This window comes from Octodon degus, unplaced genomic scaffold (genome assembly GCF_000260255.1).
Source record: "Octodon degus isolate 3935 unplaced genomic scaffold, OctDeg1.0 scaffold00079, whole genome shotgun sequence".
Taxonomy (NCBI): domain Eukaryota; kingdom Metazoa; phylum Chordata; class Mammalia; order Rodentia; family Octodontidae; genus Octodon; species Octodon degus.
The window spans coordinates 10314189-10334057 of record NW_004524655.1 but is presented as its reverse complement, the minus strand read 5'-3'; the positions used below and the strand labels follow the sequence as shown (position 1 = coordinate 10334057).

General features: G+C 50.4%; 1 protein-coding gene across 1 annotated transcript in view; it reads left to right on the top strand.

Annotated features, from left to right (window-relative positions):
• Bcr (BCR, RhoGEF and GTPase activating protein) overlaps window positions 1-19869 on the top strand; it is a 162826-nt gene that overhangs the window by 131823 nt on the left and 11134 nt on the right. The window contains exons 11-16 of the mRNA XM_004636328.2: window positions 750-869; window positions 1567-1642; window positions 2914-3018; window positions 3603-3677; window positions 8354-8451; window positions 11181-11312. Coding sequence (XP_004636385.1) covers window positions 750-869; window positions 1567-1642; window positions 2914-3018; window positions 3603-3677; window positions 8354-8451; window positions 11181-11312 — 606 coding nt within the window. The remainder of the gene's footprint in view (window positions 1-749; window positions 870-1566; window positions 1643-2913; window positions 3019-3602; window positions 3678-8353; window positions 8452-11180; window positions 11313-19869) is intronic.

Below are 19869 nucleotides of genomic sequence, written 5' to 3'. Positions count from 1 at the left end.
GGCACAGCGAGACGGGATCCTCCCCGTCCAGCCCAGTGCACCTCAGGCCTAGCATACCTAGGAGTGTTAGGTTATTTCCATAGGTGGAACTGTGACCTCCATGGTGGTATCCCCAAAGCAAAGGGAGCGCCATCCTATGTACTCAGAGTCAGTTGAGCCCTGCTGACCACTGCCACAGCATTATCCTCATTGTGCCCTTCTTTGGGGGCTTAGGGCTGGAGCCCTGCTTAATGGCAGCAGTCTCCTCTTGCTAGAGTGTAGGGCCTTCCGGAAGGGTCCACATAGTTTTAGGAGAGGGAGACTTTTCCATCCAGGTGCTGGTGATATTTGTCTAGACTCAATGTGACCCCAGTAAACACCGGGGCCTGATGGTAAAATACTTACTCTGGTCAGGGGAAGGGTGAATGGACCTCCATGTTATAGAGGCTCCATGGACATTGTGTTTGAAAAAATTGAAGGCAAAGACATCTTGAAAGGTCTGTCCCTTCTAGCCTGAAAAAGGAACAACTAATTTCTTGAGGAAGGGTTATTGAGCATGTCCTGTAGCCTAAGCCAGGCCTTGACCAAAGAAGAGGTTCAAGACCTCAGAAGGCCACAGAGTGGGCTGGCTCGGGACCTAGGCTGCGCGGGGCGAACAGATGGGATTCCTGACCTCTGCAGGCTCAGGGCAAGGATGGTGGGGACCAGCCCCATAGGGGCAAGTGTGCCGGGCTTGGAATGGAAAGGCAGCCTCCATCCTGTCCCCGCAGAGGGCAAACAAGGCCAGCAAGGCCGTGGAGAGACTGAAGAAGAAGCTGTCCGAGCAGGAGTCGCTGCTTCTGCTCATGTCCCCCAGCATGGCCTTCAAGGTCCACAGCCGCAACGGCAAGGTGAGTGTCTCCCTCCCAGCTCTTTGGCTCTGGTCACTGGCTGAGTGTGGCCTTGGCACGTGCAGCCCCGCAGCAGAGATCAGCCTACGTGTGGCGCATGCAGGCTTGTGTGTTTCTCAGTCTGATGTTTAGGACCGGAGCCCCTACTTGGGTGGCAGCTGGCTTAGGTCACATAGCTGGGAAATGGTGGGGTGTTCAAGGGGAGGGTTAAGTGAGCAGCCTTACAGATGTGCAGCCTCCTGGGCACAGGAACGCTGTTTGGGGACGTGAAGGGCCAGGAGCACACCTCTCCTGGCACGGCCTGCAGCACAGGCCCCTCCCCGTACAGATTCACACGCACAGGCCAGTGTGCAGCAGGGTTTGCTCTCTCAGCACCTGGGCAGGAGAGGCATGTGAGGCTCACGGGAGCCTTTGTCCTGGGTCACGGCACAGGCCTGTGGGTTGGTGTAGGAGTTGGCGCGGGGATCAGCCCTCACCTCTGTAGACTCCAGCTGGTAACTCCACTTCCTGTGCACAGGAAGAGCAAAGCATGCTGGAGATGCCTGGTCATGCCCACCCCTGGCCCCAGTGGCACGCCTGAGCACCCTTGAGCTCAGCCAGCTGGCAGTGGGGAGGTGCGGTTCTCAGGTTCTGCGCCCTGGGAATGCCAGGTGCTGGCTTAGTCAGGGTGGAGGTAACTTCTTTTTACCCACCCTAGAGTTACACATTCCTGATCTCTTCTGACTATGAGAGAGCTGAATGGAGGGAAAACATTCGCGAGCAGCAGAAGAAATGTGAGTGACCTCCGTCCAGGGGACCTGGCATTTGGCACCAGGACCAGATGGGTGTCTCCTGTGGTTTGATTTAGGGGAGGGGCTCTCCGTCCTTTTGTACCCTCCTGCTTATCCTGTCCCACCTCTGTTCCTTGTGTATCATTTCCCACCTGCCTGCTGTGCCTTACCTGTCATGGTGTCCCCTCGTCTCTCCCTCATTCCCATGTGCCTGTCCCAGGCCTGCACATACAGCCCACCTCTGTCAGCTGCCCCCCCCAGGCCTTTTTTGAACCCCACCACTACCCTGTTCCCTGTGGTCTCCCCCATCCCTTTATTTTCTCTCCGTATCCAAGACCTTCTTTGGGCCCCCAGTAGGTGCTGATGCCAGCTGGACCCTTGGCTGAGTCCTCGTGGCAGCCACATTGCTGGCCCCCATCTGCTTGGCTGGCCATCCCAGAGCCACGCTCTCCTCTCTGTAATGGCCCCTTCCTCCCCTGGGCAGTTCCCTCTAACAGCAGTTACTTTCCTTCTCGGGAACTCCAGGCTGTACCTAGGGTATTAAGTGGGAGGACAGACCTCTTCCCAGGTCCTTGGCCTGCAGCTATCCCACTCCCCCATCCCTCTTTAGTTCAAGTCAGGCCAAACATTGTCCCCAGTGGCCTCGTCCTCCAGAGGGGTCCACTGTCTCCTGGCCTAGGGTCCTGCTGCTAACCCATCCCAAGTGCCCATGATTTCAGGCTCACCGTTCACTCCTATGCTGAGCTGGTCTTCCTCTTTACTGTTGCTGTGTCCTAGTGGGACAGGGGGCTCCTGCCAGGGCTCACATCTCGAGGATTCAGGGATTCCTGCCCTGTTGTGGGTACCGAAGCCATCAGCTGGCAGTGTCTGTTCCCTGCTCAGCTGTTCCCTGAAAAAGCCCCTTCCCTCAACTGGTGGAGAGTCAGGGGCCTCTGTTAGCAGAGTAGGGGACAGAGCTGTGTTGGTGTCATCTAGGAAAACCTCGCAGGAGGTGCTCTTATGTTGTCCTCCTGTCCTCAGTTCCACCTCCGGGGGTAGGGTGTGTCTAGGACCATGTGGATACATGTGTTCATAAGCAGCATGCCAGGATCCTTCCTGCCTGTGAGCCTGGGGTGGGAAGCTCTGCTGCTGTACCTGCCTTCACCGGAGGCCACCGTGCCCCAGCCACCGACTGGCTCTGCTGAGCCCCATCCCCCCACGTGGTGAGGGTCAGGTAGGAGGGGCGCAGGGACTGGGTAGACTGAGCAGTCCCTGCATCTGCTCTGACCTCTCAGGTTTCAAGAGCTTCTCTCTGACATCTGTGGAGCTGCAAATGCTGACCAACTCGTGTGTCAAACTTCAGACTGTCCACAACATTCCACTGACCATTAACAAAGAAGGTGAGGCCACCTCCTGGGCATAGGGATGAGAGCCAGCACTCCTTCCTCCTGCCAGCCCTGTCCTCACGGCCCATGGATCTTCCTTCAGAAGCAGTGTGTGCTTGTTACAGCCTGTTGTCTCTCCTCTTTAGAGGAGTCCCCTCCAGGCTGTTGCGGGGAGCTGAGGGCATGGGTGGTTACCACCCATCTGGGTGTTGCTCAGCCCTTTGCATGTGGATCCTGCTGCACTCCCCCCTCCACCCCGTGTTCCTCTCATCCCAGCCTTTGCTGGCCAGCACTCTCATCAGCTGGGTTTTATACATAGGCACGTGCTTGTGCACACATACATGTGCACACCTGTCACGTTCCTGTTACCCTCTCCGTCTCTGGAAGTTTAATACAATTCATCTTGATCGTTAGTTCCCCTGTGTGGTGAGCCCAACTACATCCCAAAGTCCCAAACTCAAAACCCACAATGAGCTTGTTTTTGATCCATGACCCAGCCTTGCCATATATATGCCTGGTTGATTTTAAAGTGAATACGGCAGCTCAGGTCTTCCCGCTCCCAGGAAGACATAAGCTCACCTCTTCCATCTCTTATGCAGATGATGAGTCTCCTGGGCTCTACGGGTTCCTGAACGTCATCGTCCACTCAGCCACCGGGTTTAAGCAGAGTTATAGTAAGTGATTGGCTTGGTGAGAAGGGAGGGTTGGAGGAGTGCAGAGCAGGAGGCTGTACCCAGGAAGGCTGGGTGTGGGGAAGGGAAGCTGTTCAGATGACTGGAAGATGCCTGTGGCCTCTGACCGCATGAGATGCTGGTGCTGGTTGAGGCACCTAGTGCATGTGGAATCGGTTACCCTCAGCTCACTCTTGCCTGTCTCAGATCCTGCAAGCTAGTTAGCTGCCCTCTGCTGGTGAGTGTTGCGATTGCAGGAGCCAGCATTTGATGGAGGTGGGGTAGGAGAAACTGGTGGCAGTCCCGGCGTCTGAGTACCTAAGTTCCAAGCCAGTGGGCAGCTGTCAGCAGTGGGCCCTAGACTCCACAGCACTGGAGATTTGGCCTTTTTGTCAGGCTAGAGAGATAATGCCATTTTCTCTCCCAGCATCTCAAGCTGTCGAAACACTACTCTGGCAAGTGCAAGGGCCTGAGTTCAATCCCCGGCCCCCCCCCCAAAAAAAAAGTAAATAAAAAGCTGTCAAAACAGTAAAGCCAGCATCACTAGGGCTATGCTGGCCTCGCAGTGCAGGGCCCCCAGCCAGTGCTCAGGGTCCACTGTGGGACAGCAGAGGTGGAAACAGTTCTGACCTTTCCACATCTGCTGCAAAGCCAGAGACCCCCAACCAATCACAGAATGAGAGGAAAGAGCTGTGGTAATATGCACTCGGGATTTGGGTCTAGAGACTACAAAGAACTCTTGCAACTGAATAGCAGGGAGGCAGGCAGGTTTTAAAATGGGCAGAAGAATAAGCTTGAGACCTTTCTAGGTAAGCGGACATACCCTGAGACCATACTCAGGAGAGACAAATCGGACACACGTGTCAGTGCCGCATTGTTCCACTGGTGTGAGAAATTGAAAGTGTCAATGAGAACCAAAATGTGTAATAGGTATTGTGAAATAGGGAGGAAGCGTTCAGATGGGGAGGAGAAAAGGAAAGAAGGAAAAGTACAAAACAGTGAGAAAAGAAGGAAAAATGAACTGGGCATGGTGGCACACGCCTGCAATCCCAGCACTCAGGAAGTTGAGACTGGAGGATCACTGTGAGGAGACCAGCCTAGGGGCTACAGAAGTGACCACGAGGCCAGCCTGGACTGCATAGCGAGGCCCTGTCTCAAAGAAAATAGAAGGAAAAATGGAAACAAAACTTTTGTAATGGCCAGGGGTTAAAACCAGGGTAGGAGGATGGGGGAAGAAAAAGAAACAAGAAATTAAAGATAAATTAAAAGGTGTAGAAATAACCGCCTGGGGATCCACAGAGCCTCTGTACCTGGCTCTGGGCAGGGTTCCCAGGCAGCCCCAGGTACAAAGGCCCAGGGGACACTGGCTTCTCCCACCAGTAGCCAGGAGACCCTGGACTGGCCTAGGAAGAATGAAGCTGGTTTCTGACCCTTGGGGTGTTCAGCTCTAAGCAGCTCCCAGGCCTCCCAGGCCTCATCTGGAAACCATAGGACACCTAGAGGATGACACAGGTTCAGCCGACCTTTTATCTACACCACCAAACACAGAATCAGAAGTGAAAGCCTCAACATGTTGATCTTGGGGCGGGGGAGATGGCTCAGTAGAAGGGCCTGAGTTCAACCCCCAGTTCTGCAAAAAAAAAAAAAAAAAAAATACATATATATATGGGCCCCAGATGTGTATGTTTTCTACCATCTCTAAGATTGCAATCTTCTCAATAGAGGAAGGGTTCCCAGTTAGCCAGCCTTCCCAGCAGAGGGAATCCCCAGAACCCTGGTCCTACTTTTCTGTCCTTTGGGATACCCTCCCTTGCTTCACTCCCAGGTTAGAAAAATAGGGTCAGGACAGATAGGGTGTGGGGAGTAAGCACTGGGCCAGCTTTAGGGGAATTAGAGAGGGCCATCCCGAGAGCCCACAGAATCCCACCAGAGAAGAGGATATATATATATATATATATATATATATATATATATATATATATATATATATATATATATATATATATATATATATATATTTATCTTCATTAAAATTAAAAACTGAAAAAATAAATAAAATCAAAAACTTCTGTGTAAGTTACTGTGAAGTGTACGAAAAAACAAGCTGCAGACTGGGAAGAAATATTTAATAAGTGACTTATGTAGAATACATACACAGAAAAACATTGGGCAGGAGATTTGGGTAGATCCTTCAGCAAAGACACCTGAGTAGCTAATAAGCATATGAAAATGTGGTTGCATGTGTTAGAGGAATGCAAGTTGAAACCTCCTGGAGGGTTCCTTCACCCCCTGAGGACAGGGATCATCAAAAAGATGAACTCTGACAACTGTCATTAGGAAGTGTAGGAAGAGGAACCACTGGCTTTGCAGGTAGAGATGCACCATGGTTCAGCCACCCTGGAAAATAACTGCAGTTTTGTTTAATCTTGGGGATCAAACCCAGGGCCTTGGACTGGGGAGATAGCTCAGAGGCATAAGTACCTTACTGGTAAGCACAAGGTCCCGAGTTCAATCCCCGGACCCATGTGTCATGCTGGCCTAGGAGCACCACCCCCCAGCCCACCCCACCCCCAGGTACACCTTGCCAGCCCTAGAACAGGCATGGTGACATGCCTATAATCCCAGCACTCAGGAAGTTGAGGGGAAGTTGAGAGGGGAGGATCACTGCAAGTTCTGAGATTAGCCTGGGGGGCTACAAAGTGAGCGCAAGGCCATCCCAAACTGTCCAGTAAGACTGTCTCAAACAAAACAGAACGAAACAGGGCCTTGTGCGTATCAGCATGTGCTCTGGCACTGAGCCACACCTGCAATCCCAGTTCCACTCCCAGTCAGTACTGGTTGAGGAGATAGCTCAGTAGTCTAAGCACCTTCCTGGCAAGTAGGTGCAAGGCCCCGGGTTCAGTCTCCACATGCCATGCAAACTGGATGTGGTGGCACACACCTGTAATCCCAGAGCAGAGGCTGAGACAGGAGGATCCCTGTGAATCTGAGCTGCTGCATAGTGAGACCTTGTGCCAAATAAATAAATAAATGATTTTTTTTTTTTTTTTTTTAAGTTCAACAAGGTGCTGGGGAGATAGCTCAGTGGAATAAGTGCTTGTCTCACGAGCACAAGGGCCTGAGTTTGATCCCTGATACCACCATAAAAAAAAATAATAATAATAAAATAAAATAAAATTCAACACCTTCCCCATTACATATCCTATCAATCCTTTTTTTTTTTTTTTTTTTTTTTTTTTAAGACAGGGTGGCACTGTGCAGTTCAGGCTGGCTTTGAACTCACTTTGTAGCCCTGGGTAGCCTCAAACTTGCTTTGATTCCACTGCCTAAGTCTCTAGAGTGCCGAGATTACTGGTCTCTGTCCCCACACCCAGCATGAGTCCTGCTTTTAAATATTCACTTCAGAAAAATAAAAACATGTCCACATAAAGGTTTGTGCAAAGCATGTCATATCCATGCAGTGGATGACAATATAAATTAAGGCCTTGTCTGAATAATAAAAAGGAATGAGCTGCTGATAGAGACAACACATACTACATGGGACGAGAAAGCCACATGTAGGAGGTTCTGCACACATTGTATGGTTCCCTGTATCCAGAATTTGTAGAAGAGCCACATTTCAGACAGAAAGCCTGTCAGAGATGGTCACGGACTGAATCGGTGGGGACTCTGGCAAATGCAGCGCCCTGAAACCATTGTAGTGGTTTTGAAAATACTTGGGGACACAAGTGTTTATAACTTCACTAGAAACCCTCAGGTGACGCAGTTGAGGTGGATGAGTTGTGGGGACGTAGATTACAGCCCCGTAATGAGGCACCACACAATTGGACCGTTTGCTCTCTGGCTGCAGGGTAGATAGATACATCGGTGTTTCCCGCATTCCACCCAGACCTTCCCCCTTCCCCGACCTACTCCCAGGATCTGTCCATCAGCAACACAGATGATTCCCGAGCTGCCTCTCAATCCCAGATTTATCTCTCCTGGCCTCTCTTTCCTGTCTATCTCATCGATATTCGTAAAATTCCACATCCTCAAACTAAACCATCATTGGTCCAAATAGATAGCTCAGCAACATAAGTGCCTGCCTGGGAAGTGGAAGGTCCTGAGTTCTATCCCCAGTACCCCCCAGAAGAAAGAAAACCTAAATCCATTATTGATAGCTCTCCAACGTGTTGCTGTTATTTTACATCCTGTCCCAGTGAGTTGTGTCATCATGCGTTGCATCCAACCCATGAACTGCTTTCCCTGTCACGCTGGCCTGGGACCCTGTCCCCAACTCTGCCTGGTACAGTTCATATCCAGGGCTGCTCAAATCATAAGACCTGTTCCCTTCCTCTGCCCACCAGGCTGGCTGACCGCTGCTGTGGCCTCGCTGTGTCACAGCCCCCTGGGTCACAATACCATATTCACCTCAGGTCTGTTCGCCCAGAACTTGTATCGCTGTAGGAGCTGTAGCCAGGTATTGTCAGGTGACCGAGTAAGTGGATGTTCTGCCGCATCCTCATTCCCAGTCCACAGCTGCATCAAGTGCTGCCGTTCATGCCAGCCATTGCTTATGTCATTTTGTTTTTATAAAGGACTTGAGCATCTTGAAAAATTTGAAAATGATACCTTCTCTTACAGAGAATGTAGGTGATTTGGAACAGTATGTCCACCTTCTCCCTGTCACCTTCCCACAGATCTGTACTGCACCCTGGAGGTGGATTCCTTTGGATATTTTGTAAATAAAGCGAAGACTCGAGTCTACAGGGACACAACTGAGCCCAACTGGAATGAGGTAAGAAGCCCACTCCTACCGAGGGCCCTGGCCTGATGTGGATGAGAACAATTTTCACTACAGTCTAAAACCTCCAGGGGCTAAGAGCTTCCCCTGAAGGCCTTGAAACCCATGCTGCTGCTCTTCCTGGAATCTGGCGGGGAGAGGAGGGAGGTCTGACTGACTTGGCCAAGAGATTTTAATCTCCAAATTCCTGAGAATCTTAACCACCCCATCCCCCACCCCCATCACAAAGAAACAGCCTATTTTGCCAGAGAAGTGTTTGGAAAGAATACTTAAAAGGGCTTTTTGTTCAGCCTTTGTTATTGCCTAGTATCGCCTTAATAGGTTTCCGTAGTGTTTTTCCTCAGAGGCAGGAATGAACTTTCTGTGATGCATGGTTTCTGGAGACCTGGGGCTCTGCCCATGATGACTGGGTTGGGGGCCCGCACACCCTGCTCCCTGGGCCTTGCTGGTCTGAGGAGTCCTGTTGGCAGGACTCAAGGTATTGAGTTGGTGTCATCTGTTGCCCTGCCTTCCTTGACCTTGGAGAGCCGTTATATTTGGCCTTGAGCCTTTGGTAATCGGGGCATAATTGCAGAAAGGCCCAATATGTAAGTCCCCAGATTCATGAGATAGCATTTCCAGGTGAGTTAGCCAGGCTGCAGAAAGCTGCCTCCCACTCCCTACCCTGCCCAGGAAGAAAATGGCGGCCATGGGCAGTTTGGCTTGACCTTGTCACGTGGCTAGCAGACCCAGCAGTGGGAGCAGACGTGAGGCCTCTGGCTCAGCAGCCACTACTCGACTATTGGACTTGCTTAGGTAGAACAAGGGCACCGAAGTCCATATGGTTACCTGCCCGTTGTAGCTCTGGATGTCCCTACCAACAGGGCCGAGTGGCAGCTGTGACAGCGTGGGAAGTTGCTCAGAGTCCTTGGGATCCATCCTAGGATGTTTTGCAGAAGGCAAGGGGGATGGGTAGGACCAAGGAGAAGCAACAAGGAAGGGATTCTAGGAGGATGACAGGGTTCAGGTTCAGGTTCAGGACAGCGACCAAAGCTCCAGAGACATGAAGACCCAGAGGGCTCCAAGTGGCAGCCGTGCAGATGTCCAAGCAGATCATCCTGCGGAGTGCATATTCCTGGTTCAACCTTCTCACTTCCTCGGCTTCCCTGCCTAGAGTGCCTGCAGGCAGAAGAATGAGTGTGAAAGGCAGAGATCACAAGAAGGAGCCTGTGGATGAGAAGTAGGTTAAAGCCACATGCCCACAGCAGACAACTTCAGAACCCAGAGGAGCATTCCAAACTCTTCTATGTCCTGTCAACTTCCATGAACCAGTTTTTTTTTTTTTTTTTTTTTTTTAATTCTTGTTTTTTTCTCTCTCTCTTTTTGGCGAAACTGGGGATTGAACTCAGGCCCTTGCGCTTGCCAGGGAAGCATTTATTCTACTGAGCCATCTCCCTGGCCTTTTTTAATTCTTTTAATTACTGAATTTTATTGTATGAAGTCAGGGATAGAGACGAGTTGTGCACGCAAAGCACTTGGAGTATGGTCGCGCTGTTCTTGGAGTGTGGTTGTGCTGTTCCCCTTTGCTCTTCGCCGAAACAAGACGCCTGAAGTAAACAGAAGAAATGCTTATCTCGGCTTACAGTTTGTAGCGGTTTCTTCGATAGTCAGCTGGTTCCAAAGCAGCATGGTGGAGGGGCGTTGCAGGAGAGAAGCAGCCCAGCGTGGATAAGCAGAAGGCAGCCAAGTCGCAGAGCAGCGGAGCAGCACCACCAGCCGCGCCCAGCAGCGGAGCAGCGGGGGCCTTCTTTCTGTCCCTTTCTCTTCCATCAGGGCTCCAGGCTTGTTGGTTGATGCCACCCATGCCCCGAGTGAGCACCCCTAGCCCCAGCATCACACCCTAATCCAACCACCTTTGAAACTCCCCACCTGTGTTTACACAAGGCTTGCGAGGACGTCTAGATACAAGCCTTAACAACCCCCAGCCTATATTTTGTTTCTTTGGAGCAGTTTTAGGTTCACAGCAAGACAAAAAGCATTCCCACAAAGCTCTTACCCCACCCCCACTATCGAAATCTCCACGAGAACAGATATATCACCACTGGTAAACCCACATCAACACATCCATAGATGACATTAAGCTTCGCTCGGAGTATTAGATGATCCTTGCATTTTGGCAAAGGTGTAGTAATATGTATCATAATAGTATCGTGCAGAATAACTTTACTGCCCTAAAATGAACCCATGTTTATGTAATACTGTTACCCACTCTCTGGTGTTAGTCTCCTAACTAGCTGGGAGTATAGTGTGTGTTACCTGGTCAATACCTGCTTTTTTTTTTTTTTTCGGAACTGGGGATTGAACTCAGGCCCTTGTGCTTGCCAGGCAAGCGCTTATTCTACTGAGCCATCTCCCTAGCCCAATACCTGCATTTTTAATGAGTACCCCTGAGATTCTGGTGCCAATGGTATAGGAACCAGCCTTGGAAGTTCTGGTGTATAGAATTTGAATTAGGCTTCAGAGAGATTCAGCTTGGGCCATGCCATAGTGACAGTGACACACGGGGAACTCTCCTTAGGATCTGGAGACTACACGAAGAGTGTCACAAGGCGAGGCCCTTCTGGGGCGGCAAGGCATCTTTGTCGCAGGCCGTGGTTCAGAGGCCTCCTCAGCCTGTGGTCCTGACTGCCACACACTTGGACCTGCTTGTTTGTGCACAGCTTTTCCTCTTTTTTGACCCATAGGAGTTTGAGATTGAGCTGGAAGGCTCCCAGACCCTGCGGATATTGTGCTATGAAAAGTGTTACAACAAAATGAAGATTGCCAAGGAAGATGGCGAGAGCACGGACAGGCTCATGGGAAAAGGCCAGGTCCAGGTGAGGCTTCCCACTCCTCCTGTCTGCCTCAGGACACTCTGTGGTCTTTATCCCATGTGGGACTTGGAGATGGCATGACCTTTGGGGTGGGGACAGGTAGAGATCTGAAATACCTGCCATGGGAGGCTGGGCTGGCTCCTTCGCGGGTCCTTGCCTGCTCTTAAATCTTTCTGTGTGTCTTTTATATCCCATTATGACCCCAAAGGAATTTCTGTTAAATTTCTCCATTCCTCCATGGCCTTAGGAAAGCACGAAGGCCGAATAAGGTTGGGTAACACCACAGGTCTAAATTGCTAGTTACAGTGCCATCTCTGGTGTGTCCCAGAGTCTGCTCACTTGAATTCCATCCTATGGGATATAGACCCAGTTTCCAGCTGCATCTCCCAAAGGGCCCATACAAGTACCCTAGAGTGGTACAGAAGCCCTCAGGTATGCCAGGAGAATGTGTCTGTACAGGAGCAGCAGAGGGTCCCAGGTCCTCAGGGAGAACCATCCAGACTCTTCGTCCACTTTATTGAGCCCTTGGAAACCACTACCAAGGCTTCACACTTGCTAGAAGGCGGGAGCTGGCACCAGCGGCTTTACAGTCCCCCTGGTTCTACCCCACAGTTTTACAAGAGTGACTGGGAGATATACCTGTAATCCCAGCGCTAAGGAGGCTGAAAACAGGAGAGTCACTACCAGTCCAAGCTGCGTAGTGAGACCCTGTACCAAATACATAAAAGAAAAAAAAAGTGACTGGGAGAAAGCCTTCCTTATAGCACATCTTCTCAGACTTACCTCAGCCAGTTTGCCCCCACACTCTCGGCAGGTGGGTCCAGTCTTGGGTGTTGCTTCCCACAATCAGGACCTTGCCCTAAGGAGGAGAGGGTTTGGCATCCTAGCTGCCTTTGGGAGCACAGTGCTTACTGTGAAGCCCCACTTCCCTTCCCCAAGGGCAGGAAATGAAAGTCATCTGCAGTAAACATTGAATGACAGGAATGATGAAAGGAGACGATGACTCTTCCCTGAGTAACACAACCTTGCAGTGAAGGCCCACATTCTCTTGGTTGAGATGAGTAAGCCCTTGCGGAAGCTCTACACTCCATCCTCAGCCTCACTCCCACCCCGTGGCTGGCCGGGGTCTCAGAAGATGCATGCTGTCTGTCACCATAGGGCTGTAGTAGGTAACTGAGGCACTCAGAGCCTTTGGGGACTCCTTGTAGTATATCTGAGACCAGGGCTGAGAGCAAGAGTGTTCCTCTGGCCCTCCTGTCTGTCCCACCGTGTGGGTTTCATTCCCCACTTGGCCTTCATATAGAATCTCACGACGAGAGTCAGCCACACAGGCAGGCCGCACCATCCTGCTTGGACTCTAAGGCAGTTCTCCTACTTTGCTGTGCCGTGAACATTCTGGTACTGCTCTGTTTTGGGAACCAAAGTGTTATCACATCTACCACGTTTGACAGTTTGAGTGATGGCCATGTTGCTACCATAGTGAAACACTGAGGCAGGCTGCTTACAAGGGGAAGAGGTTTACATAGCTCAGTTTTGGAGGCTTAAAGTCCAGGGTGAGAAGACCCAATTGGTTCAGACTCCAGGATGGTTCCTGTTGTCTGTGTTGGTCATTATAAGAGTGCATGTGGGAAGAAGAGACCCATCTCCAAACAGGAAGCCAGAGAGCAAGTCAGAGGTCAGCCTTGATCTTAAGACCTAAGAGTCAGTCAGGTGTGACTCACACCTGTGATCCCAGCATTTGAGAAGCAGAGGCAAGAGGATCACTGTGAGATTGAGGCTAGCCTGGGCTACATAATGAGTTGGAGGGCAACTGGAGCTACACAGCAAGACCCTGTTTCAAAAGAAAACAAAAACCCAGGAGTCCAGTGAGCACCACCTCGGTCTCTTCCAAGGCTGACTCCCCTAGTGACCTGAGGATTAGACTAGACTGCACCTGTTAAAGGTCCACCTCTAGACTGCACCTGTTAAAGGTCCCACCTGTACCTGTTAAAGGTCCCACCTGCTCAGCATTGCCACACCGAGGTCCATCCTTCCAACGAACAAAGCTTTGGAGGCCAAATCACACCTAAACCATAGCATGCAATTTCCCATTTGGTTGTTGGGGTGTATCTTTGAGTGCAGTCACTTGGCACTTGAGAGGCTTCCTAACCTGCTTAGCACCTTTAAGTTAATAGAGAGGTGGACAGAGCAGAATGCACAGCTGCTACACTCTACTGGTGCTCTTTCCTTTTCTCTCTCTGTGTTTTGCCACCCTTCTGTGTCAGCACCCACAAGGCCCAGGGGCCAAATCCTGCCCAAATCCTTTCCCTGCGCCCCCCCCAGGGATTGAGCTCAGGCCCTTGCACTTGCCAGGCAAGTGCTTATTCTACTGAGCTGTCTCCCCGACCCCCAATCCCAAATCTTATACATCATTTCTGCTGATCCCAAGGATACCTATAGGCTGGGTGCCTGCCTCCTTTAATTGGCTCATCAAACGAGGCAAAAGGAAGTTCTGATGCCATCAGCCATTGACTTAATTCATTCAGTCCTCAACTTGAGGAGCCTGGGAACAACCAGTGTGATCCTAGGCTATGAGTACTGTCACCGATAACTGGGAGTCTCAGTGGAAAGGAGAACAAAGTTAACGCTCGTCTTCTTCCTCTAGTACACCAAGCCCACTTTTGAACCCCTTCCCATCATGCTACTGTACTTACACAAAATATGCGTACCGCATGTGCCTTCTTCTTAGACACTCTGAGCACCCTTCGCCAGTTTAGGAAAAAGGACAAAAAGAATTGCTGCACTGGGCCTAGTGGTACATGCTGGTAATCTTAGCACTCTGGGAGATTGAGGCAGGAAGATCACAAGTTCAAACCCAGCCCAGGCAACTTAGTGACTTAGCAAAATTTAGAAAGGGCTGAGAATGTAGTTCAATGTGAAAGCCTTGGGTTCAGTCCTAAATCCTACAAAACATACAGAAAAAGGGAGATCAGTAAGAACAGGGCTAATTCAAGACAAGACTGTTAAAACAGGGCAAGCAAAGAGCCCAGAGTAGTGCTGTGTGCATTCAGGGGACTGAACTAGGAGAATCGTGAGCTTGTGCCCAACCTGCTCAGCGTGGTTCAGTGGTGGTTGTATTTTTATTTTAAGACAAAAAATGTTAAAGTATAGTTGTTGGTGTTTTTTTCTAACACTAATACTGTAGTGTTCAGGTTTAATTGCAGTGCTGACTTTTTTAATAAATGAGTGGCTTTGGGGTTCCAGTTCAGGCACTCATGTCCACCGCTGGCATAGTGAGCTCAAGGCCCACCTAGAGAGAGAGAGAGAAGACTAAAATAAACAATGTAAGACAGTTTGTATAAAACTAGGTTCAAATCACAGTTTAACATGGACAGGTAGAAATTTAGAGCCAAGGAGCCAGGGTAGGGTCGGCAGGCTGAAGATGATGTTGTGCACAAGGGACGCTGTGGCTAACCTCAACTGACAGCATTCTTGCTGAAGGCTGGGCCATGTGGCCGGACACCACCCGGGCTGCTCAAGGGTGAGCAGGTATTAGGGAAGGTGGAGGCTGAGTTAGTCCCTCTTGGTGCTCCGAGGATAATTCTTAGTCCTTTCGTGTTGGTGCCTGTCAAGCCTCACTGGGGTCCAGCAGTGTGAGTGCAGCAAAGGGGCTCTGGACTCTATGAAAACATTTATTCTTGCTAAAGCTGAAAAGGACACCTTATCCAGGACCATTGAGACAGCCATGATGTACGGAGGTGGGGGCCTGAAGTAAGAGAAATATTGGGTTCAACAGGGAAAATTGAGAATTTTTCCTGAAAAGAAAATTCAAGAGGGGCTGGTGAGATGGCTCAGTGGTCTAAAGCACCTACTTAGAACAAGCTTAGCAAAGCACAGGGACCACGGTTCAATCCCCCAGCACCACATGCCAGCCAGCCCCGCCCCCTGGTGGGCGGAGCTGGCCACACACACACACACACACACACACACACACAAATGAATAAAATTTAAAAAAAAAAGAAAATTCAAGAACGAGGGCAGAACCACACAGTAGGAAAGGACTAAGAGGCCAGGGTTATAGCTCAGGGGTGCAGCACCTGCCTGGCAAGCACAAGGTCCTGAGTTCAATTACTAAAAACAAAAACAAAACAAGGACTGAAAGTTGAAAAAAAGTATATTACTCGGTCCATTTAGAATTTAAGACAGAGTCTGCCAGATGCTGTACCACATGCCTGCTATCTTAGTACTTGGAAAGCCAAGGCAGGTAGGAAGGTTTGAAGCCCTTCAAAATGCAAAGGGGGAGGGGCAGGGCTTGGAATGTAGATCACTGGGAAGGCCCTGGGTGCACTCCCCAGTGCTGTAAAAAATAATATGAAGAGCATCTGTTGATTTTTCCCCCAGCCCCACCATGTTTCATGTGAGTCATCCCCCCCAAACTCGTTCCCTTATCTTTAAATTGGGGTGGGGGACAGGGTGCCTTGAGGGCTCAGTGACCTGAAGTCCGGGTAGCTGCTATTTATTTTATTTATTTATTTTCCATTTATTATTATTAGTTACTGTCATTGTGAGTGAAGTGGTAGTGGAGAAGGCCAAATCTGGCTCCAGCCCTCTCGTCACTAGGAAACCTGGCCCTAGACCCTCGTTAAACGGGAAGGAATCAGAGTCCTGGGAAGGAATCAGAGTTGCGGAGAAGGGCCTTTGTGAGTCATGCTGCATAGGCGGTAGGCAGCCTGCCTCCTGGCGACCCAGGCTCCTGGCGTTGGGGCTTGTTTGTGTGATCCCGAGAGGAAGGAAGTTGGGGGAGGGGGGGTGATGCTGGTGCTCCTGGTCTGGCTTCTTTCACCCACCCCACCCCCGCAGACGTCGCAGTGTTTTCTGCTTGGCGCATACCAGGGAGAGGCGTCCATGACTCTTGGGCTCATCCTTCTGAGCCCAGGCTTTCCAGTGACCTCAGGCGCCTTCCGTACAGGACCACGAGGGAGGGGTGCTGGGGTGATGGTGGGGGAAATGTGGCCTACAATCTCCTGTCTCCCAGCAACCAGTCTTTAGACACCTTTGACTCAGAAGTTGAGTGGAGAGACTTCCTCTGAGACAAGGCCATCAGCTTAGAGTGTCCAAGGGAAGACGGGAAGAAGTCCAGACCTAGCCAGGAGGGCAGGCCAAGAGGGACAGGTCAGTCTCCAGTGAAGCTGCCCACATACCTGTTCTGGGTAGCACGCATCCAAATCTTCCATGGTGGGGATCCTGGCTCAATCTGTTTTTTTTTTTGTTTTGTTTTGTTTTTTTTTTTTTGAGGAACCAGGGATTGAACTCAGGCCTTGCGCTTGCCAGGGAAGCGCTTATTCTACTGAGCCATCTCCCCGGCCCCAAACCTCAATCTGTTTTGATCTCCCCTAATGATATTGATAAGGATGTAGTCATGTCATGCGGAAGGGACATTCTGACTAACCTCAGGCTTTTCCTCCTCCTCTTCAAATGACAGTCCTGGTTGGGCTATCGAGTCTGCACATCTTTCTTGCAAGAGGCTGCACAAGAGGAGGGTGGAGGGTTTACTCTTTCTGAGATCCTAGGGTGGATGAACTGGTTAGTTAGAGCCCTGAGCTAGACAGACCAGGAGACATTGTGCCCAGCTAGGACACACCACGGAGGGCAGTGCTGACTATCCAGGAAGAGCTGGCTGACAGCAACATTCCAAGCCCTCAAATTCAGGCTGATGTAGGGGGTCTAGGCCAGGGTCTGCCTCCGGCTGTGCGAACAGTTGATGCTGTTCTAATCCACCCTCAACACACCCGGAGTCTGTGATGTCTGTGTGCCAGACCTCAGGAATTCCCCAAAACCAGAAGATGTCTGTCCCAGGCTTCAGGATCCAAGGCATGGAAAGAAACCATGGATGTGCCGAGAGCCAGGTTAGGCCGTGGCACAGGAACCACTTGTGGCTGAAATAACACGTATTTGCAGGGCAGGGGCAGGGTACAGAGAAGCCAAATGGAAGGCTTTTCCAGGCACCAGGGCCAACAGCAGCACAAGGCATAGAGTAATGAGAGGAGTTGGCCCAAAGAGGCCCATCTGTGGCTCAACACGGGGCAGGCAGAGCAAGTTCAGGGGCCTCAAGGCACTGTTGGACGCCCCAGCACATTCTGGGCCAGGACCAGGATCCAGGGCGAGTCACCAGTCAGCAAATCCCAAGACCCTTGGAGCTGCGCGTGTGGTAGGGATTTCTCCCCAAAGGTCTTTTCCTTCTGCACCGTTCATTCATTAATTTTTTAGGTGGTTAAATTCTAGCACCATTTCTTTTCCATAGGAAGTAACTTTTATCAAGTCTTTGAATGTTGTCTTCTCTCATTTTTCCCATTTGTTCATTTCTCCTGACCTTTTTTGTGTTTTTCTGGGCTCATGACTCAGATTTCGAGGGAATCAGGTTGATCTGCGCTCGTTTCTAGAGATTTGCCCAGTCTGCACATTTCATGTAAAGGGGATCATACCAGAGATGACTTCTTTTTTTTTTTTTTTTAAGTATATATTTGCAGTACAGGGGCTGGAGAGATGGCTCAGTGGTCTAAAGCACCTACTTGAAACAAGCTTGGCAAAGCACAGGGACCGCGGTTCGATCCCCAGCACCACATGCCAGCCAGACCCGCCCCCTGGTGGGCTGAGCTGGCCACACACACACAATAAATAAATGTAATAAATAAAAAAATAAATAAATATATTTGCAGTACAGATTGTTTACATTGCTTGTGTAGACTTGGTACTTTTGTAACTGGTCTCTTTCACATAGAGTGATGTTTTTTCAGGGCAGGGTCACTCACATGGCAGTGTTATCAGGAATAAGTACTCCACTGCGTTCTAGTTTCCCCTCACAAGTTGCCAGACGCTTGGGTTATTTCCAGTTTGGGGCTATTACAGTTCATGCTGTGAACATAGGCTTGGCATAGCCTTTGCATAGATGGAAGTTTCCCTTCTTGAGTAGACAAGTAGTGGAATTGCTGGATCTGACAAAGTTGCCTTTGGGAGAATTAGTCTTTTTCTGGAGCGGCTGCAGCATTTTTCTCCTCTTCAGTGGCTTCCCCCTTTCTCTGCATCCTCTCTAGCACTAGTTCACAACCCATCTTTTTATTATGGCTGTCCTTTCTGGGTTTTTTGAACCTAGGGCTTTGCTCCTGCTCCCCTACTGAGCTATGTACTTCCCGCTCCTTTATCCTTTTACATGATGGTGGTGATCAGATAGTTAAAACTGCTCCAGCTCAGGAGGGCAGATTGTGGAGGTAGGAGGAGATCTGGAACACACGGTGGGAGGCCAGATTCCCAGGGAGGAGAGGCTATGGGCTGGTCTCCACCAACCCCCAGTGGGTAGGTTACAGCACAAATACAGTGTATGGAGCTCAGAGAGGAGGCCCGCGGTTGCCCTGTGGACCCTCTGGGCCTGCAGTGGTGGATGTGGAGGGTGTTGCATTGACCAGGAGGCAAGTGAGGAGGGACCAGGCATTTCCTCCTTTGGACAGTCGAGTCATGCCCTCCCCCAGGGCAAGGGCAGGTGAAATCATGCCCCATGGTCATCTGTCCTTGGTGGCTTATCTGTCCTTATTGCCAGCAGAGGAAGCAGAACAGAGCTTGGTCCTCAGCAAGTGCATCACATAGCGTGGTGTAGGCCTTCCCCAGCTCCCCGTCCCTTCCCTGGGATGGATATGCTGGGCCACTTTTCTGGGTAAGCCTCTGGGCAGCTGTGCACTAGGGCCACTGATCGCAGCCCTTCTTCCAAGGCCCCCACCTGCCAAGCCCCTTTGGGAGATGAGCGCTGACCTAGACCATCCTGGCACATGGCATGAGCCGACAGGCCTTGCCCACCCGGTCCCCCGTCCTGCTGTGGACACGTGCTCCATGGCACACTGCAGCTCCAGGGGCCCTCTCGGAAGCATCTGGCGTTTCATTGTCCCTCAGCTAGTGGTTCCTGGCTGTCCCAACCCAAGCTCAGTAGTTTTTCCATATCCTAGGAGGGAGTTAATATCTCTCTCTTACCTCGTCCTCCCTCCCCCTCTTCCCTCTCCTCACCCACCCCCTGCTCCCTTCTCTCATCTTCCCCTTTTCCCCTCTCCCCTCTTCCCCAAAACTTTTTATTTTTATTTTTTATTTTATTTTTTTTTTAAACATTTATTTATTTATTTAGTGTGTGTATGGCCAGCTCAGCCCACCAGGGGGCGGGACTGGCTGGCATGTGGTGCTGGGGGATCGAACCACAGTCCCTGTGCTTTCCCAAGCTTGTTCCAAGTAGGTGCTTTAGACCACTGAGCCATCTCGCCAGCCCCCTTTATTTTTATTTTTAAGACACTCTTGTTAAGTTGCTGTAAGTGCTTGGCCTTGAACTTTTTTTTTTTTTTTTTTTTTTTTTTTTTTTTTTTTTTTTTTTTTTTTTTTTTTTTTTTTTTTTTGGCCTTGAACTTTGATCCACGTGTCTCAGCCTCACAAGTAGCTGAGTTCACAGCCATGCAGTAAAAGCCTGAGGGTGTAGCTTGGTGGCAAAGCACTTGCCTAGCTTGTACAGGTTCCTGGGTTCAATCTCCAGCACCATTAAAATAAAAATAAA